At 37.5% G+C, this 16,885-nt stretch overlaps 1 protein-coding gene across 2 annotated transcripts in view; it reads right to left on the bottom strand.

The window, feature by feature from the left end:
- The window catches only part of PCSK5 (proprotein convertase subtilisin/kexin type 5), a 513,187-nt gene that overhangs the window by 228,383 nt on the left and 267,919 nt on the right, over positions 1-16,885 (bottom strand). For both annotated transcript variants that reach the window (XM_040256508.1, XM_040256430.1), the window contains exon 10: positions 8,157-8,260. In XM_040256508.1, the coding sequence (XP_040112442.1) occupies positions 8,157-8,260 (104 nt within the window). The remainder of the gene's footprint in view (positions 1-8,156; positions 8,261-16,885) is intronic.

Here is a 16,885-nt window from a genome sequence, read left to right as displayed (position 1 = left end):
TGCAAGTAAAATAAGTTAGAGAGAAAGACAAATACAGTGTGATACCACACATATGTAGAACTTAAAAACTAAAACAAACTAGTAGATATAACAGGAAAGAAACAGATTCACAGATACAGAGAACAAATTCACAGCTATCAGTGGGGAGAGGGAAACAGGAAGAGGTAAGATACTATATACAAAATAAATAAGCTATATCACACAACACAGGGAATATAGCCAATATTTTATAACTATAAATGGAGTACAGCTTTTAAAAGTTGTGAATCACTATGTCATATACCTGGTATTTGCAAAATATTATAGATCAAATATATCTCAATAAAAAATAAAAATTAAAATCATCTATGAAATAGTGAATAATAATACAAATTGTGGTACATTCTTACAATAGAATATAGGTCAGTAATAAATAGAATAAACCCCTCATATACTTAATGATATGGATGAACCTCAAAAAAATATATGGAAAGAAGCCAGTTTCAAATAATCCTATCTGTATGAAAGTCTACAAAAGACAATCTAATCTATAGTAATAGCAAATATATCTGGTTGTACAGGGCGGGGTTGAGGAGGTGGGGGGGATAAGAAAGAATGCAAAAGAAATTTTGGGGGTGATGGGAATGTTTTACACCTTGGCTGTGGTGATGGTTATATAGATGTATACATCTATACACTTAAAATAGTACTTCTTATAATATGTAAACTCACTCCAATAAAGTTAAGAATGTATGTGGATTTCCAGATGTACTGTTTATTTGTTTATAAAGCTGGGATTCAATCCCAGGTTATTTGATTTTGGAGCCCATGCTCCAAACTACTATGCTAAGTGAGTTTTTTTGGTTTTAAGTTAACATAAGAAAATCACTGTTGAATTTTAAAAATCTCTGTAAGAGAATGTGCATGTATGTGTAGCTAAGTGTTTTTTGATAAGACAGCCTTGGCTTCAGTCTTTCAGGCATCTTATTTTAGAACTGGATTCAGAATCCAATTATTAGTGATTCACATGAATCCATTTCCTTACTTCATGGTTAACAACACACTTTTGGTCTGAAATAGCACTGGCCCTGGTTGATCACTCCCTGTAATTACCAAGTTTACAGCTTGATGATTTTTATCTTTGTCTAAAATATCAATTGTAACCACAAAATATTAAGCTTTGTTAACATGAAGGATAGCCAAACTCATTTGCTGAAAGAAGAGTTTTAAAAATACCTAAGGAAGTCCAGCCTGATTAGAATTAGCAAAATTGAGTTTCATCAGGTGATAACACAAAAAGAGACATCAACTCTCTCTTAAGTATACAAATTTTGCATATTGTTAAAAAATCAAATTTTATGCTTGTAGCTTTTATACTGTACATTAATGGCTAAAGAGTGGACAGGACATTTATAACTACAATTAGTTCTGATTTCTGTCATTAGTTCCTAGGCTAAAACAAAGTTTCAAGACTTAGTAGGTTGATGTCAAGGGGATATTTAAACATTAAAATTAATTTGCAAAACAGTAGAGCTGTGTTTATATATGATTATAGTATAGTCATTGATATGCAATTACGGAATAAAAGGAAGACCTATTGTGCTAATTTCATTACAAAAGCCTTAATGCATTTTGTCTTGCTGACTCAGATAATTTAATTAACTTCACCCCTAAAACAGTATTCTAATTCACAACGTAGTTCTGTATCTTTATCCTTATTTTGCAGTAGAAAGCTGTGACATATGAAAATACACTTTAAGAGTCTTATCTTTGTCAAGGCTCTTTTTATGTTTGGTATTTTCCAATTTCAAAGCACTTTTCATTCAACTCAGCCTTCTCATTATGTTTGGTATTTTGTTACCCACATTCTAAAAACCCAAGATACAAAAACTTAAATTGGTTTCTTCAAAGACCAAAGAAAATATCAATAACAGACTCTCTACTAGAATAAGGTTCTTAAGACTGTGGCAAAACCACAGAACTACTCTAAACATAATTCCCTTCATTAACTAATTATATCTGGTAAAGATGTAACAGTCATGTAGTACAACCATCATTTTAATTCTATTTTGAAGAAGGATTTTAAGTGTGAAACCACATACATTTAAAACTTCTGTGTGCAGGGGTATAAAACAAAATTATCCCCAAAGTCTAACAAATCTAACACTACCATTCAAAGACCAGCAATGAGAAAACAACATTTTGTTTGCATTTTCATTAGCAGAAAATATTTTTAAATCTCACATATTTAGTATGTATGAATAGAACACTCTGATGGGGCAAGTGAGCACTGTGAATACAAGACTCCAGATTGAGCAGTGATCAGGCAGATGGCTGTCAGGGGTCCTATATTGCTGTTCCCAGGTAGATATTTAGGTATATCATCCGAGAGACAAAAGAATAAAAGTAAAACCTCTAAATTATGTGTGATTCATATCTTTTTGATAAACGAGCAAGAAGGTAAGCTCATATATTCAATGATCAATAAATGCAAAATGAAAGGTTTTAAGTTAATATATTAAATAAATACGAGTTCATAGAGTACAATGGAATAAAACTCAGAATCTTGAAAGAAACTCAGGTAGCATTTCTAGGGAGCAAATTTTATTAGATAGGATCAAATGTATTTATATACCTCTCTGCATTTTAAAAGAACTAAATGCTTTATTTCTGAAAACAGGATTGGGACCGAAGTCAAGCATCTGATTTGAATATCCCCTCTGACATTGACCAGATGAATAACATTTCACTTTGACCTTTTTTTGAAAACTTGATGTGCACATTTTCAATTAAGGTACATTATGGACTTTAAACATAGCTACCAACATCACATCAGCATGCTAGGTGGCAAAGATAAAATGTTATTTGTACAGTGAAATAATATGATAACAATATAGCTTTACTCTTTCAAATGGTAACACATCAGATATCACTTATATATGCAAAAAAAAAAACCCCCACACATTTCAAAACCTTTAGTTTCAATTCAACACATGGCATGCTTAATGGTTTCAGCACTTCTAAATTCTTTTTAAATAAGTGTTACAAACTGAAAGCAAGACAAATAGGTATTAAAAATATATTGGAACATCTTAAAATTACCAGCCCTACCAGTAGAAATAAAATGATGGCAATTAAAAGTAATAAAGGTTATTAAAAGTTAAGGGCCTTTGAGGCTAAGAAGTCATGTTAGACTGTCAATTGTTTTCCCCACAGTGGGAGATCAGTTAGAAATAAAAATTTAAAAATCTAGTAGTTTAGTTGTGGTCAAAGAAAGAGTCAGTGGGGGATGGGGAGGTTTCAGCAACATGCTGGTAGAAAAAAAGAGACTTACATAGTCTGGGAGGGCAGTGAAATGGAAGGCGTGGTAACCTCGCTCACTTAGTTGTCATTTTGATTTTCAATGACATTTTTTTCTTTCTTTCGCCTAGTAAAGATGACAGAAGTTCCTAATTTATTATCTGACGTCTATTCCTGTTCCTAGATTTAAGAGAGTTTAACTGTATAATATCAAGTTATCATATCCAAATACAGACACTTTGAAAAAAAACTATAGCATTGATGTTGCATGCATTCAATTAGATTTCTCATAGCTGCATCAGCAAACCAGGGCTATGGATATGGGGGAAAGATTCAGGGAGCACAGCCCAGGAGACTGGGGGAAGAGATGGGTAGGAAATAGGTAGGGTCCTCAAATTAAAGCAGAAAGAGGGAGGGGTTCTTCCTGAAAGGCTCTGAGCCATGGATTCTAGAAGAATGCAGAATTCAAGCAAGCCCTCTCTAGGGCCCCAGGATCCATACACCTTCTCTGTTAAAACAGAACTCGTCAAAATGTATGTGGCATGCCACAGGAGAGATTCTTTCATTAGCTGCCTTCTGCTGCTCAGGCTGGGCTGCATTTTAGATGGTGAGAGAAGGATCACTGACACTTTTATAAACATGAGCCTGAAAGACTGATTGGATTTGACTGGAGGGAGAAAAAAGTACAGCGTAAACTTCTGTTTCTGTAGGTAAATCACAGTGCAGCCAGATCACAGGAGGCAAAGTCATAGGACCTGGACATTTCCTTCTGCGTCTGCTCTTTGGGTGCGCTTCATCATGTGTTGGGCTGGCCTGCTGACAGTATGCAGGAAATATTTGTGAATAAGTAAATCAGGAAAAGAAAGAAAGAAAGAAAGAAAGTGAAGTCGCTCAGTCATGGCTGACTCTTTGCGACCCCATGGACTGTTGCCTAACAGGCTTCTCTGTCCATCGGATTTTCCAGGCAAGGGTACTGGAGTAGGTTGCCAAATCAGGAGACTACGTAAATTAAATTCCTTGAAGAAAATCACCCAGATGGCAAAACCCTCACTTCAATGGTTGATTTGCACATTTTAAGGAGCACGAGGGGGTTATTAAAAAGAGCAGAAAGAAAAAAAAAATAGAAATGACGTTTCATAAGAGCAAAGGGAAAAAAGGAGAAAGAAATACTAAAGAAACTCCCAAACAAACAATTGAATGCCAAAGTTGTCTCCAAGCATTGTAAATGTTGGTCAGTAGCAAAGATACTGGAATTTGGATTTTAGTTCTCTAGTGGCAGATAACACATCTGTTGATGTGGTTTCATGCAAATACTTTCCTATTTTCATGCATAATCTCAGATTATTTGATAGATGCATCATATTTATTCCATTTATTATTAAACTATCTTGGAAGAGGTTTAAAATCAAAAGGTGTTGTCTGAAACTTAGCTAGGATTATTCACAGGATGAACATATCAAAATAACATCCAGTTAGTTTTCACAGGTATGTATTCATTGAATTATGTTTATTTTAAAAAACAGATCTTCTACAAAAGGTATTTTATCTATATTAGATTATTATTATTATTATAAAGAAGCAGCAAGATAGAATCATCTTAGTTCAGTTAACATTGTTAAAAGTTAAGCTACTATAACATAAAAATGTTGATGAGTGGTTTCCAGGTTTGGGGCTGCCTTCACTGTGAACGGATCTCACGACAGGACTGTTTATAAATTGATCTCACTGTAAGGAGAGTGCAGAGAAAGGGGAAGAAAGTTCTCTGCATCCAGCTCATCTGTAACTCTGCTCTCAGAGAAACTCACAGAAGAGTCAGTCCTCCCTAGGCAACTTCCTTGCCTGAATGCAATCTGTCCATGCCAGTTAACGGAAGCCAGCAGTTGCTTCTGGAAGGAATGTCCTTCCAGGGGCCAGGAATCCAGGCCCATAACACATGTAGGTAAGAGTGGATCAAGTCCGCCTTGAACAGAGACCCACATCAGTCTAGATCTGATAGCATCTGGGTCTGTTCTCTAATTTAGATGGACCACACGTGGGTAGGTTCAAAGATATGTAAGGACGCTGTATGAAAGGCACTTGGCAGGATTTAGGGAAAGACTGATCTGTAGGGTGCTGGCTTCTCCCAAGTTACCAGTGAGAACTGACTATCAAGTCTATTGATGGTGAGACCCCCAAACCTAACTGGTTGCTAGACTGAGCTGTCTGCTTTACCAGGTGAGAAAGAGGAAATCTGGACATTAATACTGACAGCCCCATTGCAGGAGAGTACCTGCCAACCAGTTTATGAAATTCTAGTGATTAAAAAAAAAAAAAAACCAACACCCTACTCTTCATACAAGTTAAATCACTCAACATGAGGCCATAGGAGCAAGCCCAGGGAAGCACAGGTGTTTTCAGATGTGTTTCATACCTACATCTCACTCAGCATTAGGACCAAGCCCAGTGGTAAGGGAGCACACCCAGGGTTGCAGGCTTCTGTTTGCAGGCAACTTCTGTTGCCTAAGGAGAAACACTTGGCCATGTGTTCCCACTAAGTAAGGCCTGTAATAGCTGGCTGACCTAATTTAAAATATGAGCTCTCATTGCATGAACATTTTCCAAGCCTTCCCTATTTTTTGTTCATTCAGTTCTTATTCCATAAAGTCAGCCCATCTTTCTCCAGTCCTAGTGACCTGCATTCCCCAACCCCTGCCTGCCAGAGCACGACTCCTCTCCTGCTAGCCTCTGCCTTCATTGCTTTTATTTGTGGGATGCTAGGGAGGGGATGAGAATGCTTAGAGAAGGGAAGAAAATGTCAAAAATTCTTCTTATTATGATCATGTTTAGATGAAATATGGGGCTCGCCATCAACAAAATTACAAAACAATTCCGCTGGGAGTCCAGACCATTCAGGGTAATTCATCTATGAAAAAGCGAACTTTAATTGTTACTCTTGGCAGTAATCTAAGAGAAGAGTGAAATATTATACTAAATATTGCCACGTGCAATAGTAAAATGCTCTTTGCCCCCTGCCAGAAGCAGTGGATAGCCCCCTTCAGACTCAGGTTTGGATCTGGTGAGATTCAGTCTAAAGCCTCCGCTTCCCCCTCTCCAAAACCAACAGAGGTTTTCAAAAAGAGTTGCGTTTTTTATTAGAACCATTTGCTCTTTTTAAGTTGCCAAGAAGGAATAAGTAAAACTAAGACTTTTATTTGGGTTAAAGTTGATTCCTCAGCTTCATGGAGGTCAATGTACTTTGTCTATGAACCTTCTACTAAGAAGTTCATTGCAGTGTTGAACCAACCAAGGTTATGTTTTCATCCTTTCCCCCACCCCCATCTTGCTCCCCAAACTCAACCCCTTGACTGCCTGAATTTATAGTAGGGGTTGGAAGCATGTGGAAGCTAATCAAAAGGAAACATACATATGGCAAATTACATCCTGGATTTTCTCGAACAACTGAACTTTCAAATTTTTTTTATGCTGCATATAGCATTTACTATTTTGGGACTGTGTCTTGATTTGGGCTTTAGAAAATATGATTCCAACTGGTATTTACAATGCTTTCGATTAAAAGCTCATTGAACACTGCTGCATTATATAGTTTACAAGCATGGAAAGGTATTTGATAATACTCAAAAGAAGAGGGCTAGTCTTTATCTTTTCTAAAAGTGAAGTCTTCAGTGAAGATGTTAGTCAAAGAACTCTTTTATATGGCACTGGTTAACTGGCATATTGAAAGGTTTTGGCAAAGCATGAGACTCCAATAAGCTCCTTACAAATAATTTTTAAAATTACACGTTACATTTCAGCATGAATATTTATATACATTGAATATAATACACTATGGATATATGGATTTCATACATAAGATATTCTATGTAGTTAATATTATTTAGCTTCTAAACTAAGTTGGGGAAGTTAGGGCCTGGAAAAATTAAAGGACTTGCCCAGGATTATTCAGCTTATTACCAATGATCTGAGGACCAGAAATGCAATTTGTCCCTTCTATTATGGAATACTGTTTTTCATCTATAGGGATATATAATGATACAAATATTATTTGGGAATAAATATAAGTCTGCAGATATGACAAAAAGTAATCTTTGTTATAACTTAAATTAATGGTTTAAAATTTAGGTTATCTGAAACCTGAGTAAAGATACTAAACTGTAGGACATCCACTTTATATAATTATTTTCTTTTGATTATAGCATATGTTATGGATGACAACAAACAAAATAGTTACTGTTAGTAAGATAGTTTGAGGGAACTATAATCCTTATCAGCCATGGGAAAAATAGTTAGCACTTATTATAGCCTGTGTACACTTGCATAAGACTGCATTATGAAGCTTCATAAGAATTATTAGTTTATGTAAAGTAATGTCATAGAATTAGGCCTGTTTTCCTATTTGTGGAAGTTTGGGGGGAAAAAAAAAAAACAAAATATATAGAAAGCATAGCCTACCAACTAACAGTGCTACCCTCAAAGGAACAAAAGATACCAGCTGTTATTAATTGGAAGTAATCACTCCAGAAGGTAAGGAATTTTTAAATTCATTGTTACAAATATCACTCAGATAATCAAGGACAGCAAACAGTAAGCTAACGAGGAGCCTCATAGGTCGACAATACTTGGGAGATGGTTACCTTTAAAAAATCTGACCTATGATATGGGAAGCCAAGGAAATCTGCCATCAGTATGTTGTTTTAATTTTTTTAAAAGAGGAATCTGCCTTTTTAATTTTTAATTTTTTTTTACTAAGAGATCAACCTCTTCCTGTGTCAGTACAAAATTTAAAGTTTCTGTGGAGGGGTTCTGTTTCCTGCTCTCCATTTAAAATGGGGGAAAATAAAAATATTTTGCCTGTGACAGAAGATGAAAGAAGTTCTCACCCTTAAAACCAGCAGCATTGGTTTTCCAGTCATTAGCGTTCAAATGTCCTGCACGGGAAGTCCTGACAATAACATGCTGCACGTCTCTCCAGGTCAGAAACGGACTGGGGAAAGACAAGGTAAGAATCATTGTACCAAAAAAAAAGGTGGGGGAAGCAGAGAGTCACAAGCAAATTAAAAAAGCAGAAGCAAAAGGGCAAAGTACTAAAAACAAAGGGTCAGCGATTTGGGTTTGGGAGAAACGAATGCCAAATGCCGCTCTTGTTTTCCACTTGGAGAGGTGACGTTAGTCTTAGGGAGGCAGAAAATGTTACCTTTAATTTGAGAAATAGTGTGATCCTAGTACGTAAGGTTTTAAAAGGGTGAGGATTTTCAGTTTCCTCAAAAAGGCTCCCAATTCTGGCCCTGTCATCCTGTGTGCAGAATCTTGCATCATCATTAGAAAATTACAACAAGCTAAAGCCAAAACTGAAGGGCTCTTGAACATTGCTTGTTCACTTATTTAGCCAGGCAGTAGACTTGTAATTTAACAAAGAACTTAGCAATGTTAACCATTGTGGATGGATGTGTGGGATACGAAGAAAGTCTGAGTTGAAACTGAGTCTCCATTTTCAGTGTTCTGAAGGAAAGAGGATGTGGTACAGAGCCCAACACTGGGCACCAAGGCACAGACAGCTATGGGAGTGATCTTAATTTGCAATAAACAGTTATTAAATTACTGAATATCTATTTCTTATGGCTGCTGGCACTGAAGATCACAGACACTACTGAATGGAAGATACTTTCATCAAAGAACTGCAAAACTAATAAACACACAGAAAACAAATCTGAGCACATATTCACAGTCTTTTCTTCTCTTTCAAAGAACATGTTATTTTCTAGGCAGCATTTGACTCAGTGCCTGCAAGAAATTCTAATCAGGATACTTATTCAATTCAATCTTGAATGTGAGCTATGACTCTTTTCTTTTCCTAACTTGGAGATATGGCAACTTATCATGCAGCTTGTGTGGTTATTTTCTTTGCTTCTTGTCTATCACCTTCATTTTAGAAAGGATATTTGCAAAGGATGGGTCAGAATGTTTGGAGGAGGAGAGAGAATGACTCGCTACCTCCCTTGAGGTATGACAGGGACAGGTGGTAATCTCTGCACCCCCTCATATGGGCACGTATGTACTCTGATGTGTCTCCATGCAGACAGAGAGCCCACTATCTTTACAGCTAACTTTCAGTGATGAAACTGCACACTGCTTCACTTGATACTACATTTTCTTATCATACTCACCACATTCATGTTTTTGAGGGTGGTCTCCTAATGAGAGGGGGCCCAGCGACCTTTTTCTGGCTTCTTCATTTTCTATCTATGTGAAATTGACTTTTCAAAGAGTCAGTTTCCCCACTTAGAATGTGCATGCTAACATCTACTTTGTTGTACCAACTGAATCAAAGTATGGTTGCCCTTTGAACAATGTGGAGGTTAGGGGTACCAGTCCCTGAACAGTCAAAAGTGTGAATATAACTTATAGCTGGGTCTCCATACCCATGGTTCTGCATCCATATAACCAACCAACAGCAGGCTGTGTGGTAAACAATTAGTGAAAAAAAATCTGCATATAAACAGAACTGTGCAGTTCAAATCTATGCTGTTCCAGAGTCAACTGTCATGCCAAGTATTTAACCTAGTTCCTGGTGCATAATAAGCCATTAGAAGTGGTAGACAGTACATCATTTTGCTAAAATTAATAGTCATAGTTCCTATTTAATGATCTGAAAATAAAGGAGATGGGGATAGAAAAGTACTACAGAGTTCTTATACCTTTTTGTTTTGTTCTCAGATGAAAAATGAGAGAGAGAGATTACTGTCATTTCCAAGGTTTCCATAGGGAACAAGATAGGATCCTGACTATTTTGTAAGACTGCATTAACAAAGGAACTTACACTAAGGAATTAAAACCCAGGCACATGAGTTTTAAAGATATGAGAACAATGAAAGCAGACTTGGTTTTGCTTTGTCTTGATACAATATTTGTTAGGAACCAACTTTAGAACCAGACAAGGTACAACAACTCTCAAGAAAGGGAGGGAGGTTGCGTGCCGGATCCCAGGAAGCAGAAGAATTCTGGTTCTAAAACAGTTAGCATATTTGGTTCTTAGCTAACTAATACTGAATCCACAAAAACACAACAACAACAACAACAACAACAAAAACCCTTGGTACATTCAATGCGTTACAGTCAGGAAAATTAGAAGAATGAGTCCATGGATAATTCTGAACACTACCCTCAACATAAGATGTTTTAGTTCTGCCTGAAATGCAATGTTACTCTCCTTTCCCTTTTCCAATCTAGTTACTTGGGTGAGGGGCAAAAAGAACAACAAAAAGTTCAGTGTGGAAAGACATTCTAGTCACTTATTTATGGGAAAGCAAAATCCACTTAAGTGAACATGTATGCTTTTATTTTTTTCATGAGCAAACAGTAAGATGCCTAAAAGTACACTTGGATTTGATAAATATATCTAAATCAACCTTGTAATTTTAAAATAACATTTAACACACAGTTGAAACTTTCACATAAATGTTACCCTTCTGGGGAAAAAAAAAGAAATCACACAAGTTTTCTTGTTATCTATCATCAGGGTAAAATTCCTTTAGAAATATCAAGCACACAGTTCTGACCATTGGGAAATCATTTCCCCAGTGACCCTTAGCATTAAAAATAGAATAATAATAACAGAACAGGAAACACTTATCTTCTACCTTAGGCACTTGTATTCAGGCACATTCAGGAAGTCTCCTGCATTCAACTCAGCCTGAAGAAATAAGAGTTACTTGCTCTCATGCTGAGTTGCAAAAACTAATTCTTGGAGTGCTCATAATTAGAAGGGAGAAATTAGCTTCAGGAAATTGAAACTACACGTGGAAATAAGGAGGCATTCATATAATTTTACTGTGACATTTGATAATGCACAACTTCAGAAATGATTTAAAATCAAAATTTCCTGAATTTCACCAAAATAAAGTGAGAAAGATAATACAGGAAACCAATGTGTTTTTGAAGCAGTGGTGTTCCTACCTGGGAGGGTAATTGATCAGCTCAGGAAATAGCCATAGGTTAAGTGACTAGTATCCTGAGAGAACTCTTATTTATGAGAAAGTCTGAGTCACATTTTATGACCTACTTGTTTCATGCTCACAGGGATGATGTAGGAGTGAAGAAGTCATCAAACATGGAACAAGCCACATACAGAGTGAAAGCAGGCTGCCCTGTACCGTGAACGCCACAGTACCTGACAGTAACAGAGGGCCGCCTGAAACTTACCCTATTCTGCCAATTACCCTGGACTCACACTCCACTGGCCTCTGACAACCAGCATGCCTCTCACAGCCAAAGCCTCAAAAGCTTTAGGGCAAATAACAATAAAAAAAGCCCAAAGTCTAACCAACCTGGAGAAAAAGAATGGTACCTCTCAACTCTGAGCTCAGTGACCACCAATCTCATAGTAAGCCACCAGGAAAAAAAAAAAAAGAAACACCACCAGGAGTTATGCCGCATACCCCTTGGGTTTCTTCTTAGAATCATTAACAATTACCCTTGGCCAACAATATACACATAAAGGTCACATGTATAAATGTCTGCAAAATATGGCTAACTAATGATGACCTTTCAAGACTACATGATTTTCTGAGGAGTCCTGTATGTGTCATCTTTCCCTGTAAGGGATTTTTGCATCCTTTGATGACTTCAAAATAGTAACCAACATTTACTGAACACTTGGCCAGGGGCAGGTACTGAATGCTGTATGTGTACGTGTACTGTGTAATCTTAAAAAAGCATATGATAGAGGTAAAGTTTTGATTCCCATTTCACAGATGACAAAAGTGAGACTGAGTTCCACATAGTAACTCAAGGACATACATACAGGTAGGTCGTGGTAGAGCTACAATTCCAACCAGCTGCACTCGGCTGCAGAGAATGCAGTCAATTGCTATTTAATACCATCTACAGATAGATCCCTGAAGCTGAAACCAAAGTACACACAGTGGGTTTTCAGGTGGTACTCTAACAGCTGGGTAAGGAAGCCAAAGATGGCATATCCTGTCCTCATGGCCACACAACTTTGTTCCCACTCTGTCAATCTCAACTCAGTTGGCTATGTTTTATTTGCCACAGAATTCAGGAGATTCTTGAGCCTTCATTGAGTTTTCTGGTTCCAAAGGCCTAACTTTGGCACACTCTATCAAAGGTAAACAGAAAGATACTGAAAAAAAAAAAAAAGAAAGAAAGAAAGATACTAAGCTAGGAAAAGCCATATTCCTTTTCTAAAATAATATTTTATACTAGATGTCATAACATCCTATCATTCCTCAACATTTGTTATGAACTGGTTGCCTTGCCTGACACACTCATACTTTGATGTGGTTTAAAGCCTGATTAGGTAACTCCTCTCCAGTTAGGGAGCCTCGGCTGAACCTCATCCCAAACACTTCCAGTGGCCAGCTGCAAAAACAGGATTGGAACAACACTATCACTACCTGGTGTTTCTGCCGCATTTTTGTTCTGAGCTGTTCAAAGTATTTCGTGGGCCCAACAACAGGTTTAGAAGAAGTAGGACAAATCCCGGGAGAGACATTCTGTCTAGTGCTTCTCGTAGGACGTCTAAGTGCAACTGTTTCTGTGGCTAAGTCGCTTCAGTCATGTCCAACTCTGTGCGATCCCATAGATGGCAGCCCACCAGGCTCCCCCATCCCTGGGATTCTCCAGGCAAGAACACTGGAGTGGGTCTAAGTGCAACTGCTAGCATTTAAATTAAAAAAAAAAAAAAATCTCTCCCCAAGCATTTTCCCAGATAATTCTGCAAACATGTGAATAAATGTGTACTTGGTGGTCCTTAAAAATAAGAACTAATTTTAAATCCCAAATGACTGATTCACCTGCATTTATTAAAAAGAAAAAACAACTCACCTTTCCCTCAACCCCCCAGATGGATTTATCATTAGAGGCAGTTTAAGGACAACTGATAAAAGGAACAACAAATGCACATCTTATTACAGAAAGAGACCAGATCAATAAGAGGAGCAACAGAGCGGGGGGCCAGTGTGAGGAACTCCGGCCATGGCAAAGGTCATGAGGAAGGAGGCTTGGCATTTGCAAAGGTGTGATCAAGCCTCAGGAAACCCCCTGTTCCCAAGCATCTACCCCAAAACCAGAGTCTGTTTTATGCTCTCCCCCATAACCGTTTCTCTTGGAGAAGGAGTAAACGTGCAGCTCCAAGGCAATAAAAATTCCTGGGCGTGACAAGAGTGTTTCAGCTTACGAACTCCTCTGAAGGTTATCTAGCCCGCCTGTATAGGTTCGTCCGGCCACATGTGATTGTTTACAGCCTCCCAACCTGAGAGGCATGAGATGTTTTAGACTCACTAACGGCAAATTCTTTTGGAGAGTTGGAAATTATTAGTATAGTGGGTTGGTTAGGAATTATATTGGTGAAGGGTTTTTCATTTGTTGTGCCAATAATTGCTGCTAATTCCCTACCCTGGGTGTGACAAGGGTGTCTCAGGTCAAACCTCTCTGCTGACAGACTAGCTTGTGTGACAGGATTATCCATACTCCTGCCACATGATTGTTTACTACCTCTCCACCATAAACAGCACAGAGTTTTGGAGTATTTTGAGAGTCTTAATTAGCATAGGGCTTTTTCTTCCTGTTGAGTCAATGATTGCCGCCAGGTCTCCATATCCTTAGGCACCTGGGAATATATTAATCAATGTATTTGGAATATTGAAAGGGAAATATAGTAGTTTTTAAGGTTAGCAATACTAGACTTTTTGAGTTAATGGATTTTCTCTTTTGTAATAGATCACTGTACTTTGTTATAAATCACTGTGTCCTTGCTATGTAAAAATGTAACTTTATCACTATCTTAAGACTAAATAGATCTTAAGGGGAACATTGGTGAAAGGATTTTCATTTTGGGGGCTGATGTTTGCTGCTAAATCTCCATATTCCCTGCCCTTATAATGAATATAACTAACATGTAGGAGAAATAAGTATTAACTTTTAAGCATATAGGAGAAATAAGTATTAACCTTTAAGATTAATCATGTTAACCTTGGGTTAAATAAATTCCTTTCTTGATTGTAACTCACTACACCCTCATCCTATAGGAATGCAACTTTATTTGGAGGGTGGTGCCTGGTTTAAGAAAAAACACCCTTGGAAGAAATAAGTTTTTTGGTTATCAGAAAGAAAGGATCATAAAATGTCAGCAGGTCTCACTCATGGCCAGAAGATGATGTAATATCCCTAAGACCTTTTTTTTATACATTTATGTGAAGCACCTGATTTTGATAAAGGTCAGGACTGCTGACCCCTGCGTGACTCTGTATTCATCCCTATGTGTAACAAAAGGTATATAAGCAAACCCCAAAAAAAAGAAATCGGATCAGTTTCCGGAAAGACTGATTCCCCCATGTCACTTCTCTCTTGCTTCCCGTTTTTCTGGCTGAATTCCCATCTGGAGCATGGATGCTATTCCACGTAAACCAAGTTATTCAGCCTCTTTTTCTCCTCTAATTTTCCTACTACACTATCCGTTTCTAATCTCTCTATATATCTGTAATTAAATATGTATTTTTCCAAGGACGCCGACTCCGTCCCCACCTTCGAATCACCCTGGATCCACCGGGGCTGGACCCCGGCACAACAGCAAATGCAAATAATAAAAACCGTTTCCTAAACAGGATGTGCATGTGTATGCTAAGTTGCTTCAGTCGTATCTCTTTGCGACCCCATGGACTGTAGCCTGCCAGGCTCCTCTGTCCATGGGATTCTCCAGGAAAGAATGCTGGCACGGGTTGCCATGCCCTCTTCCAGATCTTTCCAATGCAGGGATCGAACCCACATCTCTTATGTCTCCTGCATTGGCATGTAGGTTCTTTACTACTAGCACCACCTGGGAAGCCCCTAAACAGGACAGTCTTCTTTAAACACAAGAGTGAGTCCATCTAATGCAATGATGAGACATCACGTGGACCAGACCTATCGGGAAACAGCGTGAGCAATCACCATCATCAAATATCTGACTTACTAAATAGTCAACCCAAAATCTGAGACCAAAGCAGTCTCTTTTTATGTTTCCTAAGATTGTATAAAAGAAAAATGGGAATAAGTAGCCAAAAATGAATGTCATTTTACAGATGCTAAATAAGTCTGCAATTATGCAAAAGGATTTATTGTGAGTTAGAATAACCAAGATGTGGCAGAAGTGTTTAAAGCATGCAAAGATTGGGAAAAACATTACTCTGACTGCAGCCTATGTGTGCCAACAATGATTCAACAGAACTTTCAACAAAGGACATCAATCTTCTTTTGTCAGGTAGTGAAGACTCCAAGGGGATCGACAGGTGGTGAGTCCCACTGTGAGCAGGAGTATATCACTAAAGGGCATGTTTTGTTTTGTGTTCTCAATTTATTCAAAAGTTCTAGGCCTAATGTTGGGTTGTAGTAACGGAAAACACAGTCAATAATACCTCCAGATTTAGAAATATGACTTGTATTGGTATCACTTGGACTCCTGCTTCTGATCCATCCACACCTGAACCAAAGCAGAAAAAAGAAAAAAAACTCGTGCGAGATCAACTAAGTAAAATTTTTACTTTACTCTTTTGTGAAACTACTCACTGATACCCTGAATTTAGTCTAAACCAAAGGTATGGAAACTTGGTGTCTAAACATATTTAAGACAGCCCTAATTTACAAAGAAAAATTCTGTCATTTAAACTGAAGTGCTTTCTTTCCATTTTAGATCCTGGCTTATCTGTAGGATTTGTCATTACACCTAAAAGACATCAATTAAGTTTCCTGTAGCCTTACAAAGATGTTTCGTTTGTAAGCTCAATAATCGTTTCCTTGAAGTGCTTTGCTATGTAAATGCTTATGGAATAAAATCTGATGAGAGGTCAGGCACAGGTACTCTAAGCTGAGATCACATGCACTGAAATCAATTCATAGTCATGGAACTTTCTTTCCACCTGCTCTGTGGTACCCTCAATTTTCTCCGAAAATGTTACCCTGAGATCACAAATTCTGGCCATTCTAAAGGCCTCTCTCCTAAAAGGAACCATCTTACCCTGTTGGTGGGAATGTAAATTGGTACAGCCACTATGGAAAATAATAAGGAAACTCTTGAAAAACTAAAAATAGAGTTCCCATATGATCTAGTAAGTGCACTCATGGACATATATCTGGAGAAAACTCAAATTCAAAAAGCTACATGTACCCCTACATTCATAGCAGCACTAGTCACAAAAGCCAAAACATGGAAGCAACCTAAGTGTCCACTGACCAAAGAAAATGTATATATGTGTACACACACACACACAATGAAATATTACGTCTGTAAAAAAGAATGAAATAAATAATGCCATTTTGCAGTGACACTGATGAACCTAGAGATTATCATACAAGTGAAGTCAGACAGAGAAAGACAAATATTATATAATATCACTCATATACAGGAATCTAAAAAAAATGATGCAAATGAACTTGCAAAACAGAAAAAGACCCACAGACATAGAAAACAAACTTATGGTTACCAAAGGGGAAAGGCGTGGGTGGGGAGGGGGGCATAAATTAGGAGTTTGGGATAAACATATACACACTATTATAACTGAATCACTTTGCTATACACCTGAAACTAATACAACATTGTTAATCAACTCTGCTTCAA

This window comes from Oryx dammah, unplaced genomic scaffold, assembly GCF_014754425.2.
Source record: "Oryx dammah isolate SB20612 unplaced genomic scaffold, SCBI_Odam_1.1 HiC_scaffold_1, whole genome shotgun sequence".
NCBI lineage: Eukaryota > Metazoa > Chordata > Mammalia > Artiodactyla > Bovidae > Oryx > Oryx dammah.
Note: the sequence above shows the minus strand (reverse complement) of the source record. Positions and strands in the feature narration are given on the sequence as shown.